Below are 25,940 nucleotides of genomic sequence, written 5' to 3' on the forward strand. Positions count from 1 at the left end.
TTATGTCGACGTTCAATTTAAAATTAACAAAATAACCTTCACAAGAATTCTTTTTAACCACTTCTAAAGTATTTGTAAACTAATTCAGAACTTTTTAACCGTCTAGAGTTTAACCACAGACATTTAAAATAAAGTTTTCACAACGTAATTTTCAGGCTAATTCAGTATTTAGCATTTAACATGAGCAATTTATGTTTTTTTTTATTAATTGTTTTCCGATTATTTTTATTTACACTTTACATGTCCGTGTTTCTAACAATCCAAAGTAAATTATTTCATCGTTTAGTATATTACCTGTCTCGGATAATATTTTAATTAGTATTTAAACCACTTTTTAAAAAACTTTTGAGTCGAAAGAAACATGAAAATGATTTTATTTGGAGTGCAAATGTCTTCTGTTTCTCCCGGATTTTTTGTGAATAAGTCCAAACAAAATTAGGAAAGTCGCCGTAACCGACCTCATACTTAAAGCGTTAATGAAACACCTTGGCCCGAATCAATATAGCGCTGATTTTATCGCGAACAGAACTTCGCGTCGTGACCGCTGCCAAACTTGGCCACAAGCGATGAGACAGACATTAAATCACAATGAACAAAAATTAAAAAATAAAATAAAAATAAAGTAATAATAACAAACTTAAAAAGTAAAATAAGTTATACTTACGGAGAAATCACAAGTACCCGCGGTTGGCCAGCGGGAACGCCGGTTCTAAACTTTCAAAGTTTTGAGAAGTAACAGAACTCGCGATTGGGGTGAATTTCCGGTTGAATTTACTTCGAATTAGAGAGTTGAGAATCAAAGTGGTAAAGTTCGTGAATTATGGTGTTGAGATACAGTTTGGCTAACAGCGAGGGTGGTTGGGCGTCTAGCGCCGGTCGCGAACTTGCCTAAACTGCACGCTAGGGCTGCCAGCGAACAACTTTATAGGCGCCCAAACGCTGGGCACCTGCGCACTGGGTTTATCGCCTACATATATATTTTTTACCCCAATCATGTTTTTCTTCGTTCGAAAATATTGCGACCGCTGAAAACTTATGAAATCTATCGAGATAAACAAAAATAAGTTTTTAAGATAAGTTATCTAATTCATGATGCAATATAAACTGGGAAAGTTTTAGAATGTAGGTAGTTTTAAGTGTTTTAAATAAATGATTAAATTATTATGTAAAAAATGATCTGTTGTGGCTTCTCTATACTTTCTAATAAATCAATAGCGGCTTAAGTCAGTAAAAAAGCCATTCTAATTTTCATCATTCGAAACTTTTTTCCATGATGATTTTTTGTATTTTCACCTAAGATCAGCTAGGTCAAAAAGTTTATTGATTTGTTGTCCTTTGACTCCTCTTGAATAAATAGCAGCTTACTGGGCTATTATCTTATAATAGTAACCATGTTAATCAAGACTCTTTTGGAGTTCCTAAGAAGTTTAAAACAACAGAACCCCTTCTTTGATCCTACGTTAATCCTACTGTTTATGTCATCGTCTGTAATTATTAAGGATTTTCATACTGAAACTGAAATGAAAAATTAAATTTGGTGACCCAACAAATGACGCGAGGTGTGAAAAGATACGTTTCTGTAAACAAAATAAATACTGAAATCATCAAATTAATGAACTCAACCAAAATTGAAAGAAATGTTGTCATAAAGAGTGCTAAAAATAATCGGAATATTGAACGATTACTAAAAACAAACGGAAAACTTAAAATTGTGACATCACCATTTGCAATTATAAGTCAAGTCTCTTCTATTAAAAAAAAGAATAAGTGAAGGCACTGAGAAATCAACATGGGAAAATTCCTCAATGATATAAATAAGCTTCTTTCGTCATAATATCTTTTGTTCTATCATTTGATTAAGATTTCGGCGGATAATAAAAATAACGAACCCCTACGCATTAATGACTAAAATAGTAATTCCAAGATTTTTCTAATTAGGTGATAGGACGTAGGATGTATTGTTCTAGAAGGCTCTGTGTTATTTTGGTTTCTCTCTCCCTGGAATAATCCTTGCTCTTGCAACATAATAAGGCAGGGGTCGGGTGTGGGTGGTATATTGCATGGGCAAAATATTCGGTGACATACGCGAAAGATTGCTATTTTGGTCATTGAGTTATTTGGTAGATTTTTCTAGCCGTTGGGTAGGTAATTACTATTTGTACCAAAATATAATTTTGTCGAGATGTTTTGTATTCTCAAAAAATCTAAATAGCAAGGCAATAAAAACTTTATTTATAGCAAAACAACGACTATAATTTGAGAAAAGAAATCTCTCTGTTAAAAAGTTATTTTAAACGTGTAAAAAATAGTCTTTGAAGGCAATCCAAATGGGATTTTTTTTAAAGACTTAAAAACGAAGGTTCTCTATACGTCTGTGGGAAAAATGTTTTAAATTGATCCCCAATTAGAAATTGTATGAGTAGGTTAATTTCTATCGGCCTAACAATTCTGAAAAGAAAAGTGACCCATGCTTCGAAGGCTGGTAATTTGCCTTAAGGCATCATGTAAGTAGGTACACTCGAGTTCATAAATATGTAGGCAGTGCCAATGTTTCAAAATATTGTTAGCGTTTTAACGATCATACTATTTCATGTAATCATATAAACTGTTCATTAACATGTTGCGGTAGCGCAGTATTGGCTACTGCGCTACAATATTTTGAATGGGCACTGCCAATATATTTATGAACTCGACTGTACCTACAGTTTGACAAATCAGACTACATACATCTTTGTTGCGAAATCGCACTTATTGCCAGATGTTTTATGTTTTTGTGTGATGTCCTTTTCGTTTCTTTCTTTCTAATATTGTAAAGAGGAAAGATTTGATGATCCGTTTCTGTATTCAATAGGCTCTTAAAGTACTGGACCGATTTGGAAAAATCTTTCACCATTAGAATCCTACACTACCTATCCCTGATGAACACTATTATAATTTTTATTAGATTTCACGCGATACAAATTTCGCGCGTCAGCTAGTGTTTACGATACATTTTAGCTCGAAATTTACACGTCATTAATGTTTTTAGATAAATCGTTCAGTCGTTATGATCTGCATAATGCCATCACAGAAAGCTATCGAAGTGTGATGTTTACGTTCGCGTCATTTTAATTATTTAAGCATTCAAATGTGATCTTGTTTTCAATATTAAAATTCAATAAGCAAATGAATAAGTAGGTAAAGTAAATGTTATTCAAACACATAATAAGATACGGGACATGAAATTGTGATTAAAAATAATTATTAATCTGATAAACGCCTCCAAGGACTAGTGAGTAGATTGGATCGGGTGCGTCCAGATTCGATTCCTAGATGGGATGCACAAATAAATTAAATTTTTGTAATTGTTCCCAGTTTGGTTTGGATAATAAGTATAAGCTTAAATTAATAATATTATTGTTATCGTGAAATATAATTTCTCTCCCCAGTGGACACGTTAAGCCGTTACGATTGAGTCAATTTCTGACGTCTATTGCGGCTGTAGTATTAGGATAATCTGACTCATATTATCCCTTAAGACGAAGAATAATGTAAGAATTCATAATGACGGCGAAGACCCGATTTTCCTGTATTTGAATAAATTGTAATACATTTTTTAATCCATGCATTTCCCTCGAGTTATTTAAATCAATTTACTTAATCCACCATTTCCCCAGTCAATGAGCGCATAGTAATCGCTGCTATTACAATCCGATTATGAAGCACGTTAGCCGCCGTGAGGTGACGTAAACTTAGGAGTTATTCGGGCAGGTAAAGGGTCATGAGTCGATGGAAGGAAGTGAAGCGAGGCGAGATAGAGCGGTTACACCGGGCGGGGATGTGCGTGCGACACGCGATCCGATACCACCAGCCGATGCCGGGAAGTACACAGAGGTGCGAGACACACCGAGAACACAGTGATCGTAGTCATAAATTGATATTGATGATGACGATTCAGCACTTGACAACTTGCATTTGTGAAGAGGCACTGAGGCCGCTTTCACATTAGGGCGTGAGAAGCGCGACAGCAGCGCTGCAGCGGCGTTTTTATAATGTGAAGGCAATTAAGGCATGCATCCGCTGTCACATAGTATGAAATTATCGGCAGCGCATCTGTCGCGCGTTTGCCGCGCTGCGAAAGTTGCCTAAATGTGAAAGCGTAATTTAATTCATTGCACGCGGAATGTACAGCGGAGCTTAAAACCAGAACCACTGAATTCACACAATGTAAAACAATTTCCACTTGGAAATTCTCAACATGCTTCAGTTTTAGTTAATACGAGATTTAACGTTGCATCATCTGCCTTTCTATATTACTTAAATTATCAAAATGGGTCTATTAACAAATTTTTATTAAAAGCATATAATTATTATGCCACCCCACAAAGGAAAATGAAACCACGACTATAAAAATTGAAAGCAGCTTGCAGTAAAAAATGCAAAAATAAATTTAATATTCTGTTTGTGATGCCAACAAGCTTCGCTTGCCCGCGGACCAGCAGACGTTTTTAATTTCACCTGCGAAATAATAGATAAGCCTCACTAACACACACTAAGTGAATTTAAACTATGCTGGCTGTACATAATCTGGCGATTTCAGGTCAGCTAAGTATGTTCTGACACAGTTCTGTACTGTATCCCACCGTTTATGCGCGGGCCAGTGTAACTTAATGTTAAGAAATGGAATAGTTAAACTGAACAATAAAAGCCTGAAAAAGTTTTTCAAAACTAATACGAAAAGTACCCTCGGACTATCACTACATAGTATAAAACAAAGTCGCTTTCCGCTGTCTGTCCCTATGTATGCTTAGATCTTTAAAACTACGCAACGGATTTTGAAGCGGTTTTTTTAATAGATATGCCCGTTTTCACCATCAATCCCTAATTTTTAAGTGACCCCTATGGTAACACATAACAGGAATTTTATTTTCATGGGGGTTACTTAAAAATTAGGGATTGATGGTGAAAACGGGCATATCTATTAAAAAAACCGCTTCAAAATCCGTTGCGGTCACTAGTTTATTATAAGCTATAAAATATCTAAAGCGAATTAAACGCTCACGGAATTATTGAACTTAACTATGATGTTTCAACATTTTCCAATAGGTATTTAGGAGGTATTTTCATTGGTTATTTAAATGGTTTGGTCCCGATAGTGCCTTAACGCAGCTTCATTATCCAGCTTAGCTCATAGAGCTTACTTAAAATACTTAGCCAAGCTAACCCTTGTAGCTCCCGGTGTGCCCCACGCACAAAGCTATGTGCTGAACCGCCCAACTAAATCTCTTATTGACGCGCGATCGCACAACTCACCGTAACATCAATCTTTTATTCGTCCGTCATTATACATATAGGTAATATTTTTTTCTATGAGAGGTATCGATACTCTTATGGTTGAAAATGTTGAAATTGATTGATTTTGATTGAATTGTTGATTGTGGGATCAACGGTCTATCTCTCACAGATAGAAAAGGTATTATTGTCAGATATAAAAAAGTCCACTCACCTCCCAATTTTCCGGGATTAGTTTCTTCCTTAGACTGGAGTCTTGGTACCTCGTAGGGAGCACCGGGTCCTCCCCCGACACCGCTCGCTGGTAGGAGAGCCTGCGGCCCTTGCTGTCAGTCACCACTCCATAGTGGTTCTCAGGTATGCTGGACAGGTCCTGGTAGGAGTGGCATCCTTGTATCTCTCGGTTCTTCTCATCTTGGATGACGCGCCGGAGGTAGTTGGTGAGACCTTCGCTTGCCAGCCAGGTGACCCTGAAATATTTTGTAAATGAATTCACCATTCCACAGATAATCATGATTATATTATGTAGGTGAGTAATATAATATATTTTCATGCTTTCAAACCTGAGCTATCAGGGTAATAGGACGCTTACAGACATTTGCCTAACGACAAAGACAACTGCATCGTCTGCATCCTGATAGTCTGAAGCCAAACGTGCGAGAAATCCTGAAGATCACGAAACATATATACAAACTAGTTTCTAATATGACCGTGAGTTAAAAAACTAATTAAAAATGTCAGTTGATGACGTTTTTATCAACAATACAGGGTGACTGGAACTGAATCCGCCATAGCTAATACGCGTATAGAGGAGGTCATTTGCTAATTATTGAACCCTACTTTCTATGACTAAAGTTTTATAGTTTAGGAGATATTTCAATTTTTATACTTTTTTTAGATTTTTCCGAAGATCATTGGCAATCCATTATCACCATTAGCTTTTTTTTAAATCGAATTCGAACTTTAATTTTTTATCGTGGTTTGTACTTTTGTTGAACTTTGGCGGCTCGTGGCTAGTTATTCAATCATTATCTGGATCTGAAATTTATTTTATTTAACTAAAAGTTTATTCGATATTAGTATCAAATAAAAAAATCGGTTAAAATCATGCGAGAAAAAAATTTAAGCAGTTTTTAGGTAAAATTTCGGAAAAATCTGAAAACAGTTTAAAAATTGACATATCTCCTAAACTATAGAAAGTAAGGTTCAAAAATTAGCAAATGACCTCCTCTATACGCGTATTAGCTATGGCGGGTTCAGTTCCAGTCACCCTGTATAGTGAATAGAGTCAACAACTGCGGTACATTCATCATCATCATCATCATCTCAGCCATAGGACGACCACTGCTGAACATAGGCCTCCCCCAACGCTTTTCATGTTTTCCGGTTGATAGTGGCTTGCGTCTTGTGCAATCTTAAGTAGCGTTAATGCATTTACGTCCCGTTGACTATAGGTCGTCTGTGAGAAACCTAACTCAAGGACACAAGGACGTGTCGTCATGCATCAAGACGACACGTCACCGGCAATGTCTGTCAATGTTGACAACTGTCACAACAGGCGGCTGTACTAGGCTTATCGACGCTTGGAGCATGAGCGCATCATGTCAATCGTTGTGTTCACAAGGGAATTGAATACCGTACCCAACTATAGTAGCTACCTTGATCGAGATTAATACCGAAATCGAGAGGTAAGCGTGGTTAATTTAGCGCGTGGATGGTAGGGTAAAGAGCGACCTAATAAAAAATCTCGCCATCGAAGTGCCAAAAAAGAACTTATTATAAGGCCTTGTCCAGGAGGGCTAATTCACCGCGAATGTCTTCGCGCGAACACGAGCGTATGTATGACGCGATTTACGCGCAAAACAACTTGCGCGTGTCTTGTGGACGCAATGTATTAGCTGCTAGTATCTCGCCAACGCGGCGAATTCGCCCTCCTGGACAAGGCCTAAGACGTAATCATATTTTGCTTCTGTCTGTACCATATTAGCTTAAATAAAAATCACACCGGCAACACTTTTACAAAGTTGATTAGTATAGCTCGTTTTACAAAGTCGATGAGATATAAGTACATGGTATCACGGCTTTACCCTCCGGAAGCCAAGTTCAAGTTCGGTGCGACCCAGTTAGCGGAGGATGTGCCCACTAGATGCGGCCTACTAAGTAGAACACGGTGTTTCAAAGTAAATATCAGTGGCACTTTGTATTTTATATTTTCATTAGATAAATGTATGCAAATACAATTGCGGACCGTAAAGCTGAAGAGATTGTTTGCTTGGACGCGCTAATGTCAGAAACTGCTGGTCCGATTTGAAAGAATATTTTTGTGTTGGATAGCAGCACTATCGAGGCTAGCTCTAGGCTATACATATAGCAGCCAATAGGGGCTGAGCAGAAAGAAAAATGTTGCAAATACGGGAAATAATTCGAACTATAAATATTTTCACGAGTACGAAGTCGCGAGCACAGCTAGTAATAACATAAGAGAATGTGAAATACCGAAAATGTTTTCATTGACCTCTTTCAGACTTTCATCTTCCAGATTATTTAAAATAGTACCTACACACGGAGCTTTAAGATATTCTTCGAATGAATTTGCCTCAGCTAAGTTTAACCTGAAAATTATTCATCTTTATTTTTAGCATGTTACGTTAAATAAATACCAAGGCACAGTATGTTATGAGACTGTATAATCGGACATTCTCATTTATTTGATGAACCGCATAGAGCTCAGTTATACAAACATGATAGTAAAACTCCCGTTTGAAAATTCCAAGTAGTTTTCGCGGTATAAAAATTCAAAGTTACCTATTTTTTTACTTCAAAATTATGCAAAAATATTCTCACTCGTTAACTAATAACATTTAATTCAGAATTGTTATAATACTTCATAGAGCTCTTAAAACTACACGTAATAAGCGTATTAAGTGCTTCGTAAACGCATTCAGTTAATTAGGAAAAATGATTTTATTGATTTTTGTTTTCATTTTTTTTCTTAATTATACCTTAATATATGCAAACATTTTTAATTGCAATATATAGCCTGATATTTAATCTAATTGTATAAAAAAAATCAGCTTTAAATTCCGTGATATATTTGAGGGAAATCAAATTGAAAATATGCGCCATATAGAATTGTAAATTTCCCATCACTTTTTAATAGCAATATTTCTTTTGGATGTTTAAATATCATCAGCTCGATTATACCAAATTATTGTATTGACATTCGATTTACATAGGTTTCAAATCGATGAAAAAATAATTAAAGGTAGGATAAATTCGACTTCCTAGATTTGTTTACAAACTTTTTTAGTTAGTTACTTACATACAACTTAAGTTAATATAAGAGTGTTAAAAAAGAAAAAAGACTCGACTTGAGAACCTCCTCCTTTTTTTAAAGTCGGTTAAAAACAATGTGAATGTGACTTTTTAGAACCTTCAACACTATGCACATAACAGGCGGGATTTGAAACTTTTTAGAAATGAATTATTCCTTCCAAAATTGTCGACCCTAGACTCGTAAAAATTTTATTAAGACGTTTTATGTTTTTTCTCAAATATATCACGGAGTTAAAAGCTGATTTTATTAATACAATTAGATTGAATATCAGACTATATCTTGCAATTAAAAATGTTTGCATATATTAAGGTATAATTGAGAAAAAAAATTAAAACAAAAATCAATAAAATCATTTTTCCTAATTAACTGAATGCGTTTACGAAGCACTTAATACGCTTATTACGTGTAGTTTTAAGAGCTCTATGAAGTATTATAACAATTCTGAATTAAATGTTATTAGTTAACGAGTGAGAATATTTTTGCATAATTTTGAAGTAAAAAAATAGGTAACTTTGAATTTTTATACCGCAAAAACTACGTGGAATTTTCAAACGGGAGTTTTACTATCATGTTTGTATAACTGAGCTCTATACGTTTCATCAAATCAATGAGAATGTCCGTTTATACAGTCCCATAACACACTGTGCAAGGGTTAGAATCCTTGTTATTACAATAAGATATTTCTTGAGCGCACTTTAGTAGAAGCAGTTTCTTAAAATACTGTTATTCGTATTTTCAGTCTCGTAGGTTTATCGTTTACTTTTTAAGTTTTTACCCTTTACTATACTCGGCGCAAAGACTCGTGGCAGGCGGTGTAATAATAACTGTGTGTAAAGGCCTATTCAGACCTAAGCGGTATTCGCTACCGTCTGCGGCAGAGAAAACCCAGTGGGTATGCGGTAGTAATACTGTTCAGACCTAAGCGGTATTCGCTACCGTCTGCGGCAGAGAAAACGCTCTAGCCGCGGTACTTGATACTAAATACCTGAGCGAAACCCGCGTGGTATGTACTCGTACCTCTACCCACAGCGGCAGCAAATATCGCTCAGATCGCTCTAGCCGTGATACTTGATACTAAATACCTGAGCGAAACCCGCGCGGTACCTATATATACCTCTACCCACAGCGGCAGCGAATTTCACTCAGGTTTGAATATGCCTTTATAAATAAGAAAACATGTCAAAAAATCTCAGGTCTAGTTTCACATATTATTTTCATATGTGCTTGTGCACTTTATCGTGACTCACACTGTATAGTGTAATTCGTATGCTCATAGTACCTACATTGAAGTGACGTTTTGAAACTAGTGTTCAGCGTGCGTGTAAGTAAGTCGTAAGTATTGATGTGCCGTTCCCGAGAACGCTCTCCCAACTGAGAATATTCTCGGGAGCGCTCCCGGGAGCGTTCTCCTAAGTGAGAAAGGTTGAGAATCATGTTTATCAAATGGAAATAAACAAACTTTCTTAAGTAAATTAGTATTAAATTAAGTCAACAGATAAGTGTATATTAAACAATACACTCTATTTGCAGTGAAAGGCTATATTCCCAGTGTTCCCGAGAATATTCTCGGGAACTTTCCCGGCAATATTCTCGGCAACTGCACCTTTATTATATTTTATTTTTTTCGTCGTGAAATGTGGTTTTAATGATATGTAAGATGACAGAAATTTCTTTTTACACGTAATTAAATAATGTAACTGTCCATTTTTTCGTTTTTAACACGCTTTTATTAGGTCGTCGTGTATGTAACTAACTATGTAATGGAATCTTAGAATCTGAATTACACGTACTTCTAAGTCTTGTATCATCATGAAACTTGGCATTTATAATGTAGATTAGATGACAATACAATATTGTGGTACCAGCTGGTCTGATGATGGGACTGGAAGGTGGTCAAAGGAAACGGCGGAATCACATCGAGTTTGGGGTCATTGGATTTGTCTTTTCGAGATCTTTAAGTGCTAGATAATGTCCAGGGTCCTAATGATGGAGTCAGGAGGTGGCCATAGAAACTCCTAAACGCAAGGGTGGAAACTCATCGAGTTGGGTTCGTTGGATTTGTCTCTTTGAGCACTTTAATGCTAGATGATGTCCAGGATCCTGATGATTTTTGGCCTTTTAGTGCTGTTAGTAATTAAAAGCGTGTTTTTAGTTTTTTAAACTATTCTTATTTGACATTAAGGACATATTTCACAATCGCTTAGTAAGGGCCTGTTTCGCCACTTCTGGATAAGTTGTGGATAGCTTGTCTGACGGATCATTTGACACATTTTTATAGAAAATACGTGCTAGCTAGATTGATCCGACACTTACCGAATATATCCCGGACATTAGTCTGTACGAGATTAGAATGGTTCCCAAACAGCTGAAAAACAGCAAGGCACCGTAATCACGGCTGAGCTTCTGAAAGCAGGCGGAATGCCGGCACTAAAGGCTTTTCAGAAGCTGCTCGATTCCGTCATCCTCGAGGGCATAACGCCTTCGGCATGGCAAAGAAGTATAGTGATACCTACTCATCTTCAAAATTAGAAATAAAGATAAAGAATTATAGAGCCATTTCGCTTCTGAGCCATGTCTACAAGCTGTTTTCGATAGTCATTACGAATTGTCACGTTAGCAGGCTCGACGACTTTCAGCCCCCCGAACAAGCCGGTTTCCGAAATTGGCTTTAGTACCATAGATAGACCATAACAATATACGCTACGGCAGATTATATGGAAGATCAAGGAGTATAATCAGCCGCTTTGCGTTTGTGAACTATGAGAAAGCCTTCGATTCGATTGAGACATGGGCAGTGCTGCAGTCTCTCCAACTGTGCCAAATTGACTATCGATACATTAAAGTGTTGAATGGCTTGTACAAATACGCCACAGTGACAGTCCGTTTCAAGACCAGGACCCGAAACCTATCCAGTTGCAGCGAGGGGTGAGACAGGGAGACGTCATCACCATCGCCCTGGAAGATGTTTATAAGCTTCTGGGCTAGAGCGGATTCAGCATAATATCAACGGCGAGCACATCACCCAGACAACAGACGATATCGTAGTCATGGGCGAGATGGATCTCAAAATGAACATGGACAAGATTTAAAAATCATGTCTAAAGACCGTGTTGCACCCACTCCTCTAAAAGCTGGACTCTACACTCGAAGTTGTTGACAATAATGTATACCTGGGACAAACAGTCCAGTTAGGTAGGTCCAACTTCGAAAAAAGGTCAATCATCGAATCCAGCTCGGCTGGGCAGCCTTCGGGAAGCTTCACGATATTTTCACGCGGCGTCTGCGTCGCGTTGCCGCTCCGCTTTAAATCCGCTTTGAATCCGCTTGCAATCCGCTAGGGTGGCAAGGGCCTTAAAACTCAGAGGCACACTGATGTTCAAATACCGTAGCCGAGTCCTAAAGCCGCGGTACGCGTTCGCCACGAAAAGAGTGAGCAAGACAGCAATATCTCACTCACACATGTCGTGCCTTGTTTATAACGACTAGTCTTAACGCCCAGTTTCGAAACATTACAAATAATATCACATAAACAACAAAATTAAAATTAAAACTAAATGTATTCTATCGAGAACACTGAGAATATTCCCGGGAGCGTTCTCGGTTCTCGAGAATATTCTCACTGGGAATATTGCCGGGAACGAGAACTTTCTCAGCGGCACATCTCTAGTCGTAAGTGTTTTATCGTCAGTTCATGCCAGTAATTGTAATTTACACATTGTATCAGCAATTACCTGGTTAAACTGTTAGTTACGTTTTTATCGTCTTTGATTAACATGAGTTATATTATTTGATTTAAGACAATAATTGCAATAATTACGTTTTCTACTTTCACTTTACAGGAACCAGTGTTCAATATCAATAGGGGAGACCGAGGAGAGTTATGACATTGTCGATTTTTTGGAACTTATATACCTATATTAGCGAGCTTTGTTAGCTCGAGACCTGAACTAAAAACACGCACTGTTGTTAGTTCGTTGATAGTTAATCCAAAAATCAACAATGTCACAACTCTCCACTGTTACAACTCTCCTCGGTCTCCCCTGTGGTATTCTACGTTGATATTGTTTGTTAGCTCGGTTTACGACGGGAGGCGAAGGATGTTGTCCCTCCCGCTTCCTGCAATGTCGCTTCATTATAGACCCTCTGTTGGTGTTGACGTCTCTGTTTACATGTTTGGCTATCGGAAATTATCCAGGGATTCGAATGATATATAATTTGTTCGATAGCCTCAAAAATTTCACGTTCATAATAAAAGCTTTTTTGAAGACATACTCGTAAAGTACGACGCGACGACAAAACAAGGTAAATACTGAGGCACCTTATCACCTTACTAAGTCGAATTAGAAACGATTTTGCAATAAAAAGTGACTTTTCTCCGATTTAGTTGACCACCACCGGAACCAAACCGGTCACGTACCGGTACGGATACCTTTGTGTGAAATCGATTTACAGTTTCCTAAATGCATTAAATTACAACATTCCCTTAAATTGGCTGCCTATAGTAATTCTCTATTTAGTACTGACGATACAAAGCTAGCTTACTTGTTGTGACTAGTTGTTAGCAATAAATTACCGCTTGTTATGACTAGAGTGTAGTTGGTGGCCTAATTTCCAGTCTGTAAAGCCGTTTAGCCCGGCCCCGATCAGGCCACGAGTAACTTTGTCCAGGTGCATATAAGCTGGGGCTGAATACTTTGTATCTGTTAGTCAATGCTACGTATTTGTGGCACTAAGTTATTGCACCGATTACCGCATGAAAAATGGCGGATATAAACAACTTTACTGTGATATGACCAGTTATAAATTGAGTTTTATGATCCGATTTGTTCTGGGATAAGTATTTGAGTATAAAATAGACAGGTGAAGGGAGGGTATCGTAGCTTAGTTAGTAATGTAAAGTTGAAAACTGTTTTAAAGTGACGTTTTGTATGAAAATGTAACTTTAAAATCTGTTTAACTAGGGTATAACATTTAATTAATAAACGGGATAGCTTTTTGTTTGGCTGTTCACGTTTACGTATTACATAAACTTCAATTTTATATCACCTTTCATAAATCAATCAATATGATCAATGATGTAGTTCCTGGGATATAGCTTGACCTCTCTTCCCTCAGGGCCCTATCCTGTATAACTGAGAGGTATTTTGTACTGGAGAATTAAATTTCCTTACAGGATTTTTCTATAACTGCACCATTACTAAAGCCTTGATCACACGTACCGAGTAAACGGGCGAGACAGTAAAATGTTTACTCGGTCGAGACAGTTGGTCGAGCGAGTCACATACTCGAGGGCTCGGCTGAGCACTCGGCGTAATGTTCATACACACCGAGCCGAGAGCACTGTCTCGCCCCGTTTGCTCGGTACGTGTGATCAAGGCTTTAGCTTTTCTCTACCGGTGGCAAAATGGCGCTGATGATGGATTTCTGGTCGTGACTGTCTACATAAATATGTCAGATAAATATTATTATTTTCTTCACTAACCGGTTAGATCTGGATTTCCGCACTCTGGCCCCGTGAGCAGTGTCTAGCCCCGAGCTCATGGATATCGCACGGGAGTTCAGAAGGGAATCCTGGATGTAGGACTCGCTTAGACCTGGAACAAAACGAATTATTAATAATGTGGGGAAACATACTGTATAGAGGACAACACGTCACACTGATCAGATCATATGTAGTTCATGTAGTTGTTACAATAGGAGCTATTTGGAAAGGAAAATGTCATACGCCCGTATTCACAAACACTACTATGAGGTCTCACAGTGCGCGTGGACGTACAGGGTGACACACGAACCAATCACAGAGCTCTATTCATTTGCTGCTTCACTTAAGTAAGCATCGTTTGTGAATACGGGCGTTAGTCTGTGTACGATTGGTAATAGGTACATTAATCGGATAATGACACATGAAATTAAACAATTCGGCAATCTATGTACAGCTGTTCAAAATATTATTATAAGTTGTAAAACTGTAATAATATTATACTCTTGCTATGCGACTGAAAGCTATTGTAAAATTATAACTTTTGTATTGAGTAATTTGATTTTCTTTGATTTCATACTGTTTCTGAAGATTTCCATCGGTCATTCTCACGATCAGGCGTTCTCAGCCTAATTACCATATCATTTTTGAAATTTGGCTTAATTTACTTAAATGCATTTAAATATAAAACACATGAAAAGTACGAATTTAACAATCGTAAAGGCGTCAAATTATTCAAAGCGGTTTTCGCGTAAATGAGATCCAAAAATTTTATGGTCACGGTAATTAGATAAGACTAACGGTAATTAGAAAAGATAGCAAAACAACAACATCTTGCATTGATAAATTTGTATACAAATATATAGCGTCATAAAAAAAGCTGTAGGTACACTTAATAAACCCTTTGCAAAAAGTAAAACACTAATTTCTATTATTTATTGTATCAAGATATTTTCAGTATACTGCAAGAATCGAAGCTATAACAGGAACACTTAGTTTCAGCAAGAAGGGGCTACGTGTCACATTTCAAATGAGAGCATTTAGCGGAATCAGAATCTTAATCATAATTTATTTAATTTAAATGTGGTACAAACGACTTAACGTACAGATATAATTAATGGATCAGGAGGTCTCACGAATTAGACTTTTCGGATATGCATATATCGAAAAAGTAATTAATGATAATTATAAGTGATTTTTCCTGTTTTTAATCTATCTGCGATCAGCCATCAGCCATTATCAGATTAAATTGAATTTGTAATAATGACAGTTTCCAGCTCTGCATATCCCATGATTTGTCACCTCGATTCTTTTACAACAAGTTTTCAGATTGATGCAATTCGCTTTCTCCTGAGCCTGAATTCAGAATTCTCAGAATTTAGAAGGGATGCAGCAAATAGATTTCATGATGATCTAGTCTTTGTTTGTAAGCTTTACAGAAATTTTCTACACCCTCTTTGACGTTTGGTAGCAGCACTTCAGTGGACTTTGTAAACCAAGGTGCACAGCTCAAGATTTTTAATACTTTATTTTGAAAACGTTAAAGTTTTTCTACATTTGCGAGGCTAATTCGATGCCATATGTCTACATGGGTCTTAGGATGCATTTGTATATAGTTTGTTCTCCAAGCTTCTTCTGCCCAGTATCCATTGCATATCACGAAGTTTTTTCTATGCATAACAAATCAGTTAGGATGCAGTCTAGGATGGTACAAAGTGCCTATACACTCTTGTCTTGAAAAGTCCCATTGTCTGTTGATTTGTTCCCTTTTGTTCTTAATGTGATCACGCCAGAGAAGCCCCGATTTCACTCCAGCTAACTTCTTTTTGTGGGGTTACCTTAGGGGTTAAAATATACTCTAAAATCCAACAACCATGCAGCAACTGAAGCTGAACATTCGTCATGAAATCGAATCTATTTCGAGGTTACTCTAACGAAAGCTTTTCAAAATTTTGATGTCAGATTGGAAGAAAAGTCCGTAAAGTTGTTATGGGAAAGTCTAGGTATATTTCATATTTTATCATCATACTTATTCAATCGTGAGTGCAATTTGTAGGTAATAATTTCATACAACGGTGATTATAAATATATGGTAATTAGTACATGGAAATTATAAAACGATAGTTTTTCTTCAAAATTTCCAAAATCTGCAGCGTATGCAAATACTGTCTTACTACAACGTATGAAGGCCAAAGTACTGATTCTATTTAAATTAACAACGTGGATCTACCTTCAAAAATCGAATATAAAAATAAGGACATGGTAAATAGAAAAATTGAAAACCAAAGATATGGTAATTATACTCTTACGCAATTCATCGACGGTACGCCAACGCAATAGACGTCTACTTGCTAACAGGTCTTAGAACTAACTAAGGGCTCGCGCCGCGCGCGTAAATGATGTGTCAAATATTATTATTTAGGCTTGTGTGCCCAAAAACAGAAAACGTCACGGGAATTAGGACTTTCGCTCGGACAAGCAGTTTTTTAATTCTAGTTATTTACAGAATGGTTCTATTGAATAGATATTTTGCTATGCATAAGACAATATTTTGTACTCTTTAAAATGTTGAATGGAGTGAACCACATCTATACGACATAAAAATTACAGCCAACTTTTAACATTAAGTCGGTGTGCGGACGCGTCATGGTAATTAGAGAACAGAGATTCATGAAATTAATTAAGTCACAAATACTTAAAATAGAGGCCTATGATTTAATGCACAACTGGATAGGATTGTTAAGTAACATATAAAAATACTCGCATGTCTCTAATTTGTCATTTTTAACGATTTAACAGCCCGGACACGCAAAAACTAGCTCATCTGAGAATGGCCGCCATAAGCACTTTACTACAAACACAAACTCAAGAGTACCTACTCAAGACTATTGGATGCTTCTTAATAATCACTTCTGGATCTGGATTTACCGCGATGGAACTAATTTTATATTACATTCGTTTATTAAATCCCGTAGACAGAACGGTCAAATGTGATCATAGCCTTATAGTTAGGGATTAAAATCAAGGGAATATCCTGTCACCCCACCATAATTGCCCCGAAACTATTAAAAATATGCCTACAACGTAACAAAATAACGTCCAAGTTCCTTCGGATGAATGTAAAAGGTGTATCCGCTGCTGCAAATGTAAATATGCTCACAATCTATCCACAATAAAGGTTATATTAGAAAATCACAGCATCCTTTCCTCCACCATTTCTGGTGCGGCCACTCGACTTGGATTTTTCCCTTAACCGGTAGATGTCACTATCTCCCCTTAGTTCGCGATATCATTTGATTTTTTCCATTTCTTTAAGAGAATTTCGAAATTTCCACTACAATTCAGTTCAATCGCAAATAGCCCTGTAGCCGTCAAATTGTGTTCGAGTTCGGGATACCGACTCATTGCACGCACGGGTCCCTTAGCCAGGATTCGTATAAATTTTTGTAAGTCCTTTATGTTTTAAAGGACATAGATGCTCTTGTCATACTCCACGTTGCTGATGTGGATATTTGAACACGAAATTGTGTGTTTCCTTATCCGCGTCGCGGTGGACATGTGCGTGCATTACGCCCGTATTCACAAACATTACTATGAGGTCTCACAGTGCACGTGGATGCACAGGGTGACGCACGAACTAATCACAGAGCTCTATTCAACACTGTGCGTTCGATTTGCTGCTTCACTTAAGGCCGGGTAGCAGAGAAAATGGCGAAAATGAGGTTTTCATTTTTCATTTTTGAGGTACTAAACAGTAAAATTAAAGGCTAAGATTTTTATTGGGCATAGTTGAGGATATTTTCTAGGGCTATTAACGGATGGAAACACGATTTGATGAAGTTGACTCGATAGAATAAATTCCCAAAGTTACCTCTATTCGTTTTCTATTTATGGTTTTATTTTTAAAATAAGCGATTTGAGATTCTAAATCTTTTACTAAACTAAAGTTCAGAAATAACTTGAGGGCTTTTAACGGATGAAATTTTTATATTGCGTCTTATTTAGTTACTATGTTAAAAAATGTGGAAAAAATCGTCCATGACGGCTTGGACAATCTCAATCAGTCGCGCGGTGGCGCTTACGGAGGACGGACGCGTGTCAGTTTTTTGGCCGTGACAGTTCGCGATTTGTCAATATTTTTGACAATGATGACTTTGATGAGTCGCAGTATAATAATATCAATGTTACTGGAGAAAGCTTAAATTTTTGATAATTAAGAATTATCAATTTTGTCTACCTATTGAAATTTAAATCGTTCGCATCTTTTTAAACGAAGACTCTACTCATGATACATAATAATACATTCCTCAAATATGAGACAAAACCAATGAGTTAAAATTACATTTTAATAGTACCTACCTACATACAATCGTCTTACACTCTTCAGAAGAGCACACTGACACAAATAAATAATAAAAAATACTGTCTAAGGTCTGTAGCTAAAGGTCTAAGCTGTAAGATAGAATAATCTTCTAACCAAAAAGATGGCAGATGCAGCAGATGTCAACGGATTTAAAACTGGAGTTCATATGACTCCTTGTAGACTTGAAACTCTAGAGCGTCCCTTCCTCCACCATGCGTAAGAATGTTTCAAAAATACTGTCTAAGGTCTGTAGCTAAAGGTCAAAGCTGCAAGATAGAAGAATCTTCTAGCCAAAAAGATGGCAGATGCAGCAGATGTCAACGGATTTAAAACTGGAGTTGATGTGACTCCTTGTAGACTTGAGTGTCTAGAGCGTCCCTTCCTCCACCATGCGTAAGAATTTTCACAAAAATACTGTCTAAGGTCTGTAGCTAAAGGTCTAAGCCGTAAGATAGAAGAATCTTATAGCCAAAAACATGGCAGATGCAGCAGATATCAACGGATTTAAAACTGGAGTTCATGTGTATCCTTGTAGTTTTGAGTCTCTAGAGCAGTGGTTCTTAACCTTTACCTTAGTCATGAGGGACCATTTTACCAAATTTCTGTCTTGTCAGGGACCACCTCATAATCGGTCAAAACCAGTTTGACTGCAAAAATCAGTTAAAAGTGGTTTTGACCAAGGTGTGCAAGTGCACATCGTGGACCACTTGGAATGCCTCCAGGGACCACCAGTGGTCCGCGGACCACCGGTTAAGAACCACTGCTCTAGAGCGTCCCTTCCTCCATGCGTTCATGCGTAAGAATGTTTCAAAAATACTGTCTAAGGTCTGTAGCTAAAGGTCTAAGCTGCAAGATAGAAGAATCTTCTAGCCAAAAAGATAGCAGATGCAGCAGATGTCAACGGATTTAAAACTTGGAGTTCATGTGACTCCTTCTAGACTTGAGTCTCTAGAGCGTCCCTTCCTCCACCATGCGTAAAAGTTTTCCAAAAATACTGTCTGAGGTCTGTAATAAAAGTCTAAACTGCAAGATAGAAGAATCTTTTAGCCAAAAACATGGCAGATGCAGCATATAATTATCAACGGATTTAAGACTGGACTGGCACCACCTTGCAATGTCATCCTCTCATTGTTATCTGTAATGTAAATTATTTTTAAAATGTATTTAAAAAATAAAATGATCGTTTTATTATTTCAATAATCTGACCTCTCAACTCAACTACACTACACAAACACCTTTGTTCGCAACTGTACTGACGAAACGTCGATATTATACCGTTCATTTAAGATGGCAAGCCTTATGTATGGAACGGTCCAGCAAAATCTGTGTTTTCCTAATAACTTTAAAACTATAATTTGAACGAATTTTGCTATTAGTGGACTAATTTCTGCTCACGATGGACCAATTATCTGCTATACTCTCGACTCTCTAAAGCACAACATTTATAAAAATTTTGCTGCGGTAATGCACTCCAGGTAACCGTGTGTGATGTTCATTGCTGCATAGTGATTTTCGATACAGAGCCCCGTACATACGTTATACATAAATTATGGAAAGAAAACACCCAGACCAATACAAACAAATATGTATGCAATTTTAGTATGATATTTTTATTTATTAATAAACAAAAAGACTGAACATAATTGATGCGTGTACTGATTAATGTAATTAACTAGGTACATGCAAAGCTTTGTGAATTGCAACAACTATAATTTATTATCCAAGCTCTAAATAATCGCTACTACGAGTAACTGATCATAAAATGTTTTTCCAATCGCTCAAGCTCCCGAGGATCTACCGATAGGTCGGGTGACGTAATCTTGAAATTCTTTTAGCCGGTGCGGAACTTCCGGAAGGTCGGGTGACGCCACGCCTCTTTGAACCGTGTTTACTTTGGCAGTTATATTCTATATTTATTATTCGATTCTAAAATATATTCCCAAAAATTTTGAAAGTTGTTTTAATTTGTATCTCTTGGATATGATTTGTATTAGAAAGTGCTGTGAGTGTGACGCTTGAACGGAAGGAAGTCAACCTAACCTAACCAACTGCGTATTTCTATACTGTGTAGCCGCGAGAGCTCTTTGGCGCGCTGTCTTCGGCGAAGTATTGCGCGCGCAGATTTTGACAGCGCGAAATACCTACTTTAGCAGAAATACCAAGCCTTAAGCAAGCATCGTTTGTGAATACGGGCGTTGGTGACTTTATCCTGTGATGCGGATTACGGCACGTGTGCGAATCGTAATCTTGCGTACCTTATCTTACTAATATTATAAATCCGAAAGTTTGTATGGTATCTGGATGTCTGAAAAACTACCATGCCGTACAATTTTCTGTAAATAATTAAAATAATTCGAGAATTCATGGTGTTCCTTTCATTTGATTTATCAAGTTTGTTAGAGAGATTTCATCCATATACTTAACCCTAACGATCAATGCAATAAAAATACTTGGTTCGATTACCGGGTGTGGCAAGGAAATTTTTGGATATATTTAAATGCAGTTCTACTTCATTTCAAAACAAAGGACTACAAACTGAAACTAAAATTTTCTATTACAGTATTAAGAGTTAAGTACTTTCTCTCCAGGCATTACAAAATTCCACCCTGTATTATAAATGCAAAAAATTGTGTGGATGCCTGGATGTAAGTTATTTAATGTTTGTCAACGTACTTGTAAGACGACTCTACCAGATCTTTTCTCTCTTTCTGACCTAACCAAATCAGGTAAACATAGAAATAAAATAATTACATTGTTTTTGTTAATTTTGGACTTTAAACGTAAGCTTCACTAAATGATTTGTTAGAGCTTGCCCGACAAAATTTTCTATACAATAGAAAGTTAGAACAGAACATTTACAAGTTATTGTTGCATTCGCAACTGCCATACACAAATACATCTTTGTGTTCAAGCAATATTGTTTTAAATGACCATTATTACACACAAATAAATTAGAACTTTCCATTACTCAAATCTGAAGAGGTTTCGTTTTAATGAAAACCTATTGTTTAGGTCTTATGCAGATTAAAATGGTAATATGATAACATATTTTCATACAATTAAACTAGCTCATGCTTACAATTTCGGGTAGCCCTAATGATGCTCTACCTCTGGGCTTCGGCTTGACACTACTTTTTGGGACAACCTGTATTAACCGAAATAATAACAGTAAAGTTACTTATCATAACTAGTAAACGGGTTCCCACTTCCCATTAAACTCGTTCTGAAAGCTGGGCCCCATTAGTAGAGCTCTTTTAAACAAACCTGGATTAAAAATACGAGTGGGCTCGACCGAATATTGCAGAATTCCCGTACTGATTTAGAAAAATTGACTTTTATGGAAATCTGAGAGGAATATAATTATACAAATCCGTATGCGTTATTAATTCGAATACTTCAAAAATACTTATGTCACTTGGATTCATTCACTCGCGCTTGCAAAGCATACAAAAGATCGCCCCTATAATGGATTCGCTTTTAGATTGCACTGGCTCACTCGCAGAATTACCAGAACTGAAAGTTTCTTACTCAAGTTTGCTCTAATACATCGCAGAGCTTAATTTGAGCAAAATCCAAGATCAAAGTTCGACGGAACCTAAGTTAATCGAGTGAATGAAACGCTGTTATTACTTTACAAATCTGTATCTTAACCGTATCGCAGCTCAAGTATATCAATTGCTGGGCTGGGGGATTGTTAACTTTGGTATTGGCATAAGTAATTTGAGTGTTATCAAAGTTTTTAATAAGATGTGACATCTTAGCCCGGTGGGCTACGCACGATATCGCCTTCTTAAGCATATTATTGTTCGTCAGATAAAGAAATTTAAAAAAGCTGGTGACTCTCCATTCTCTCAGCGGTCGCAGGTTTTATATACTTAAGTACACAGATGGCCCGCGCCGCCCTTTGAAGGTCTTTGCACCTCCCATGCACTTTTGGAACCAATGGTCTAAAACTTACTGTTAATGCTTTCCGTGGACCGGTCGAGGGGCTGGCTGACGCTGAGGCCCGGCTGGGTGCCAGCAGGGCTGTCTGTTTGGCCCAACCTCTCCCCCTGGCTGGCCGAGAGGCTGGAGTCGCTGCGGCCCACTGTTGAAGATGACCGAAGGCTGGTCGTGCTACTCATCTGAAATGCCATGACCATGATATTCAAATAAATGCATAATCGAAAAGTGAACTAGTAAATGTTGATCTTGATGGCATGAATTCTTTGGAAACAAGGTTTGCACCTTGCACCATCCCAAGGCGGATATTGCTCTTCCATTTGATAGAATATCATTAAAAAACATAGTACAATGGACAAAAGTTACAATTGTAAAAGCCAACTCAAACTGTTAAACTGTTTGCTACCCGAAATAGCTTGAGTAGGTACGTAAACCAAAGAGGTGATCCTTTTGGGTACTATTAATGGGAGAAGTTTAAATAAATAACTTACACGTCGTGTTTTGCCTATTTTATGCCCAGATTGAAGAAGAATTAGGAAGATAGTAAATAATTATATGAAGTTATTCCTCACACATGCATGTACGAGTACACTGAGTATACTTCAGTAAATAATGATAACATGTCTAAATGTTAAATCTAAACACGACATTAGGTAGGTAGCTAATATACTAATAATGATTACACCAGCAGCATAGTCTGTGAATCATAGTACATAATACAGCAAATAGTCTAGCACGTGCGGGCAGTGTCAACATCACTGATTTATTATTTTTTAGCTATAAACTATTTTGTTACTTACCTACTTTAGAAAATATTGTTCGATAAGCTAAGTAAAATCTAGATACGTGTTTATATCGTTACTCCTAGTTGCCTATTTTTAATTAATCTATCTGAACGGTCATATTTTCATATTCAAACGCAAGTTGTTATTTCATTTTAACCTGTTATTACTCATTTATAGGGCTAATCATTGGATTAACTGTTTGAAAATAGTCCGATTAGAAACTTACCTTATCACAGGTTTTATTTTCGCTATCAAGGTTAGTCTTTTCATTCAACGATTGCAACGAAACTGAAATTGACCCCCGTCGTGACAGGTGCGAGGATTGCCTTTTGAATATCTCCGTAGTATTTTTCAGGAAACTGTCCATTTTCTTCCTGAAAAACGAAGATTTTCTTTCCAAAGGCGACTTTCCAATTGAGTGCAGATCTAATTCCGATTGAGAGAAACTCTCGCGCCTATTCAGCATCGTTTGATCGAGTGATAACTTTCTTTCACGACACTGTGTAAGCTTGCCTTTTGGGACTGATGCTGCAATTTCAGGTGAAACAGCAGGGTCGACTGCTAAGTTATCGTTACTTCTAGACGTTATAACAATTTTAATTTTTTCAGAATTATGGTCACTATTTACATCTACTTCATCACTTGCTGCACTTTCACTTGGCGTCTCAATTTGGGGAACGTTTTGTTCTGTATACGGAGAATCTTCTGGACCCTCTTTTCGTTCGTTATTTGCGTCGTCCTCACTACCACAGTTCTGTTGATCACTGGTTTCCACATTTAATGTGTCAGTAACAGTATCATCTACTGTCTTCATCATTTCCTGGTTAATTGCACTGTGTGGCTCCCTATCGGAAGCTCCTTCGCTATTTTGGGCCTCATCGAAGTCATCATTATCGTTGAAATCTTTATTTTGCATTATTTTACTTCCACGAGGAGCCTTTATTCTCATACTACTATTCATTTTTACAGTTCGTAATATTTCCCTTATTTTGATATTCTCCTTCATGGATTTGACATCGGCAATGAAAAGGCTGGATTTATCTTTGTCGACGTGCTTCATTGGTGATTCTTTTTTCGACTTCTGTCGAAATCTATCCATGTTTGCGGCTGTGTTTTTCTACTCGATGAACAATTACAGTTTGCAGTAATTAAATAAAACTAGCATCACTCAAAACAACCTCATGGTGCCGTTAATTTACACACAATTTTATCACAATTCACGTTCAACGTTACACTTGTACAAATAATACCATCATATTGAAGGTAAAAGTGACGATAACGATTAAGAATAATCGGCACCCAATCCTATTAGTGTGAAGTAATAAATATCTGAATGTAGCTAGCGGCGAACGCTACGTGTGTGCGACTCTGAAGAAATACTGATATCGAAGTAATTATTTCATTATACGCGTTCGCGACAACGTCAGTGAGAGAACACCGGCAACGTCACCATGTAAGCAAAAGTATGGCTAAAGTAAACACCGTGAAAACGAGTCGAAGTGATCGCGTTAGTGTGTGTCGCTTCTTCAACTTATCGCTTCAGAGATATCTCGAGGGCCGAGATAATAGGTGATAATAATGTATCGCATATCTTTAGAATAATGGTTTACGTATAAGTAAAAATATAACTGATCGAAATCATTTGCAACTTTCACACGATATAATATTAACATTTTATTTTTTAAATTTTAGACTAAAAATATTCAAAGTTTTAAATGTGACTAAGCATGTTATCTGAAAAATCTTAAAACATAAAATGTAGGTATGTTATGTGTGACCTACTGAAAGTGAAAGATACGATAACATGCCTAATAAATTGATTACATTACGCCATTCGATAGGTTTCTTTACACTTATAAATATGCAAATGCATTAAATAGTTATTTTGTTAGGTAAATTTTAACTTTAATTTTAACTCGGCTAACGTGAGCCTCGATACCTGAAATGTGCCTATTGGTGAAATGTTAATTGTATGAGTGGGCTATTTTCTTTAAAAAAAAATCACCTATCTTGAATTTAATTTCGTTCCTAGCAGCAATTGTTTTACGTGGCCAATAAGAATACGTCACACCACGCTCATTACTTTAGTTTTCTTTTTAAAATTAAAATAGATTTCAGATTATGCGAACCTCTGTTGGGAACATACACAAAGCATAATATTGAGGGCTTAGTGTGAGTTTACATCAAACCTCGTCACTAGTGAGCGCGTTAAAAAGTATATGAACATTTTAGATCTTGAAAGTTTCCGCTAAGGGCGCTGTACTATACGTCATACATTTTTTTACGCGCTCACTAGTGACGACGTTTGATTTAAACTCACACTAAGCCCTCTGATCATCAAAATTTAGAGGGATCCGTAGTAAAGTTGGACCATTATTGGATAAGGTCACACGAGTGTCACAGTCACCAGTTTCTCAGAACAAGTTAATGGGCCGACCTAAAACTTGGTATGGAAGTGACGCGTGAGATGTGTAAATAATTAAATTTGACTGAACTGCTGGGCTAGGATGCGCGCCGTGATATAATTTATCGACCGACATCAAAATGTGTGGGCAAAATCGATAAAATGGCGTGATAACTGCTTATTGCGGCCTACTGGCAAACATAACATAGGTAGGTAATCTTCTAACAGAAAAGATACGTAACTAACATGAAGGTTGAATTGTTACGTTGAAGACCCTATTGTTACAATTCTTACGACAAAAGAAGCTATTAATATTAGGTTCCATTAAGAATTTTAACCGTTAAAATTCTTAATAAATC

The 25,940-nt window shown here is 37.0% G+C and overlaps 1 protein-coding gene across 2 annotated transcripts in view; it reads right to left on the minus strand.

Moving 5' to 3' along the window:
• LOC135086839 (uncharacterized) overlaps positions 1-24,677 on the minus strand; it is a 149,780-nt gene extending 125,103 nt beyond the window's left edge. For both annotated transcript variants that reach the window (XM_063981646.1, XM_063981645.1), the window contains exons 1-4: positions 23,404-24,677; positions 22,409-22,574; positions 14,091-14,202; positions 5,486-5,741 (exon numbers count right to left, since the gene is read on the minus strand). In XM_063981646.1, coding sequence (XP_063837716.1) covers positions 5,486-5,741; positions 14,091-14,202; positions 22,409-22,574; positions 23,404-24,276 — 1,407 coding nt within the window. In that variant the 5' untranslated portion in view covers positions 24,277-24,677. The remainder of the gene's footprint in view (positions 1-5,485; positions 5,742-14,090; positions 14,203-22,408; positions 22,575-23,403) is intronic.
• Between the last annotated feature and the right edge of the window lie 1,263 nt (positions 24,678-25,940).

This window comes from Ostrinia nubilalis, chromosome Z (genome assembly GCF_963855985.1).
Source record: "Ostrinia nubilalis chromosome Z, ilOstNubi1.1, whole genome shotgun sequence".
NCBI classification, from domain to species: Eukaryota; Metazoa; Arthropoda; class Insecta; order Lepidoptera; family Crambidae; genus Ostrinia; species Ostrinia nubilalis.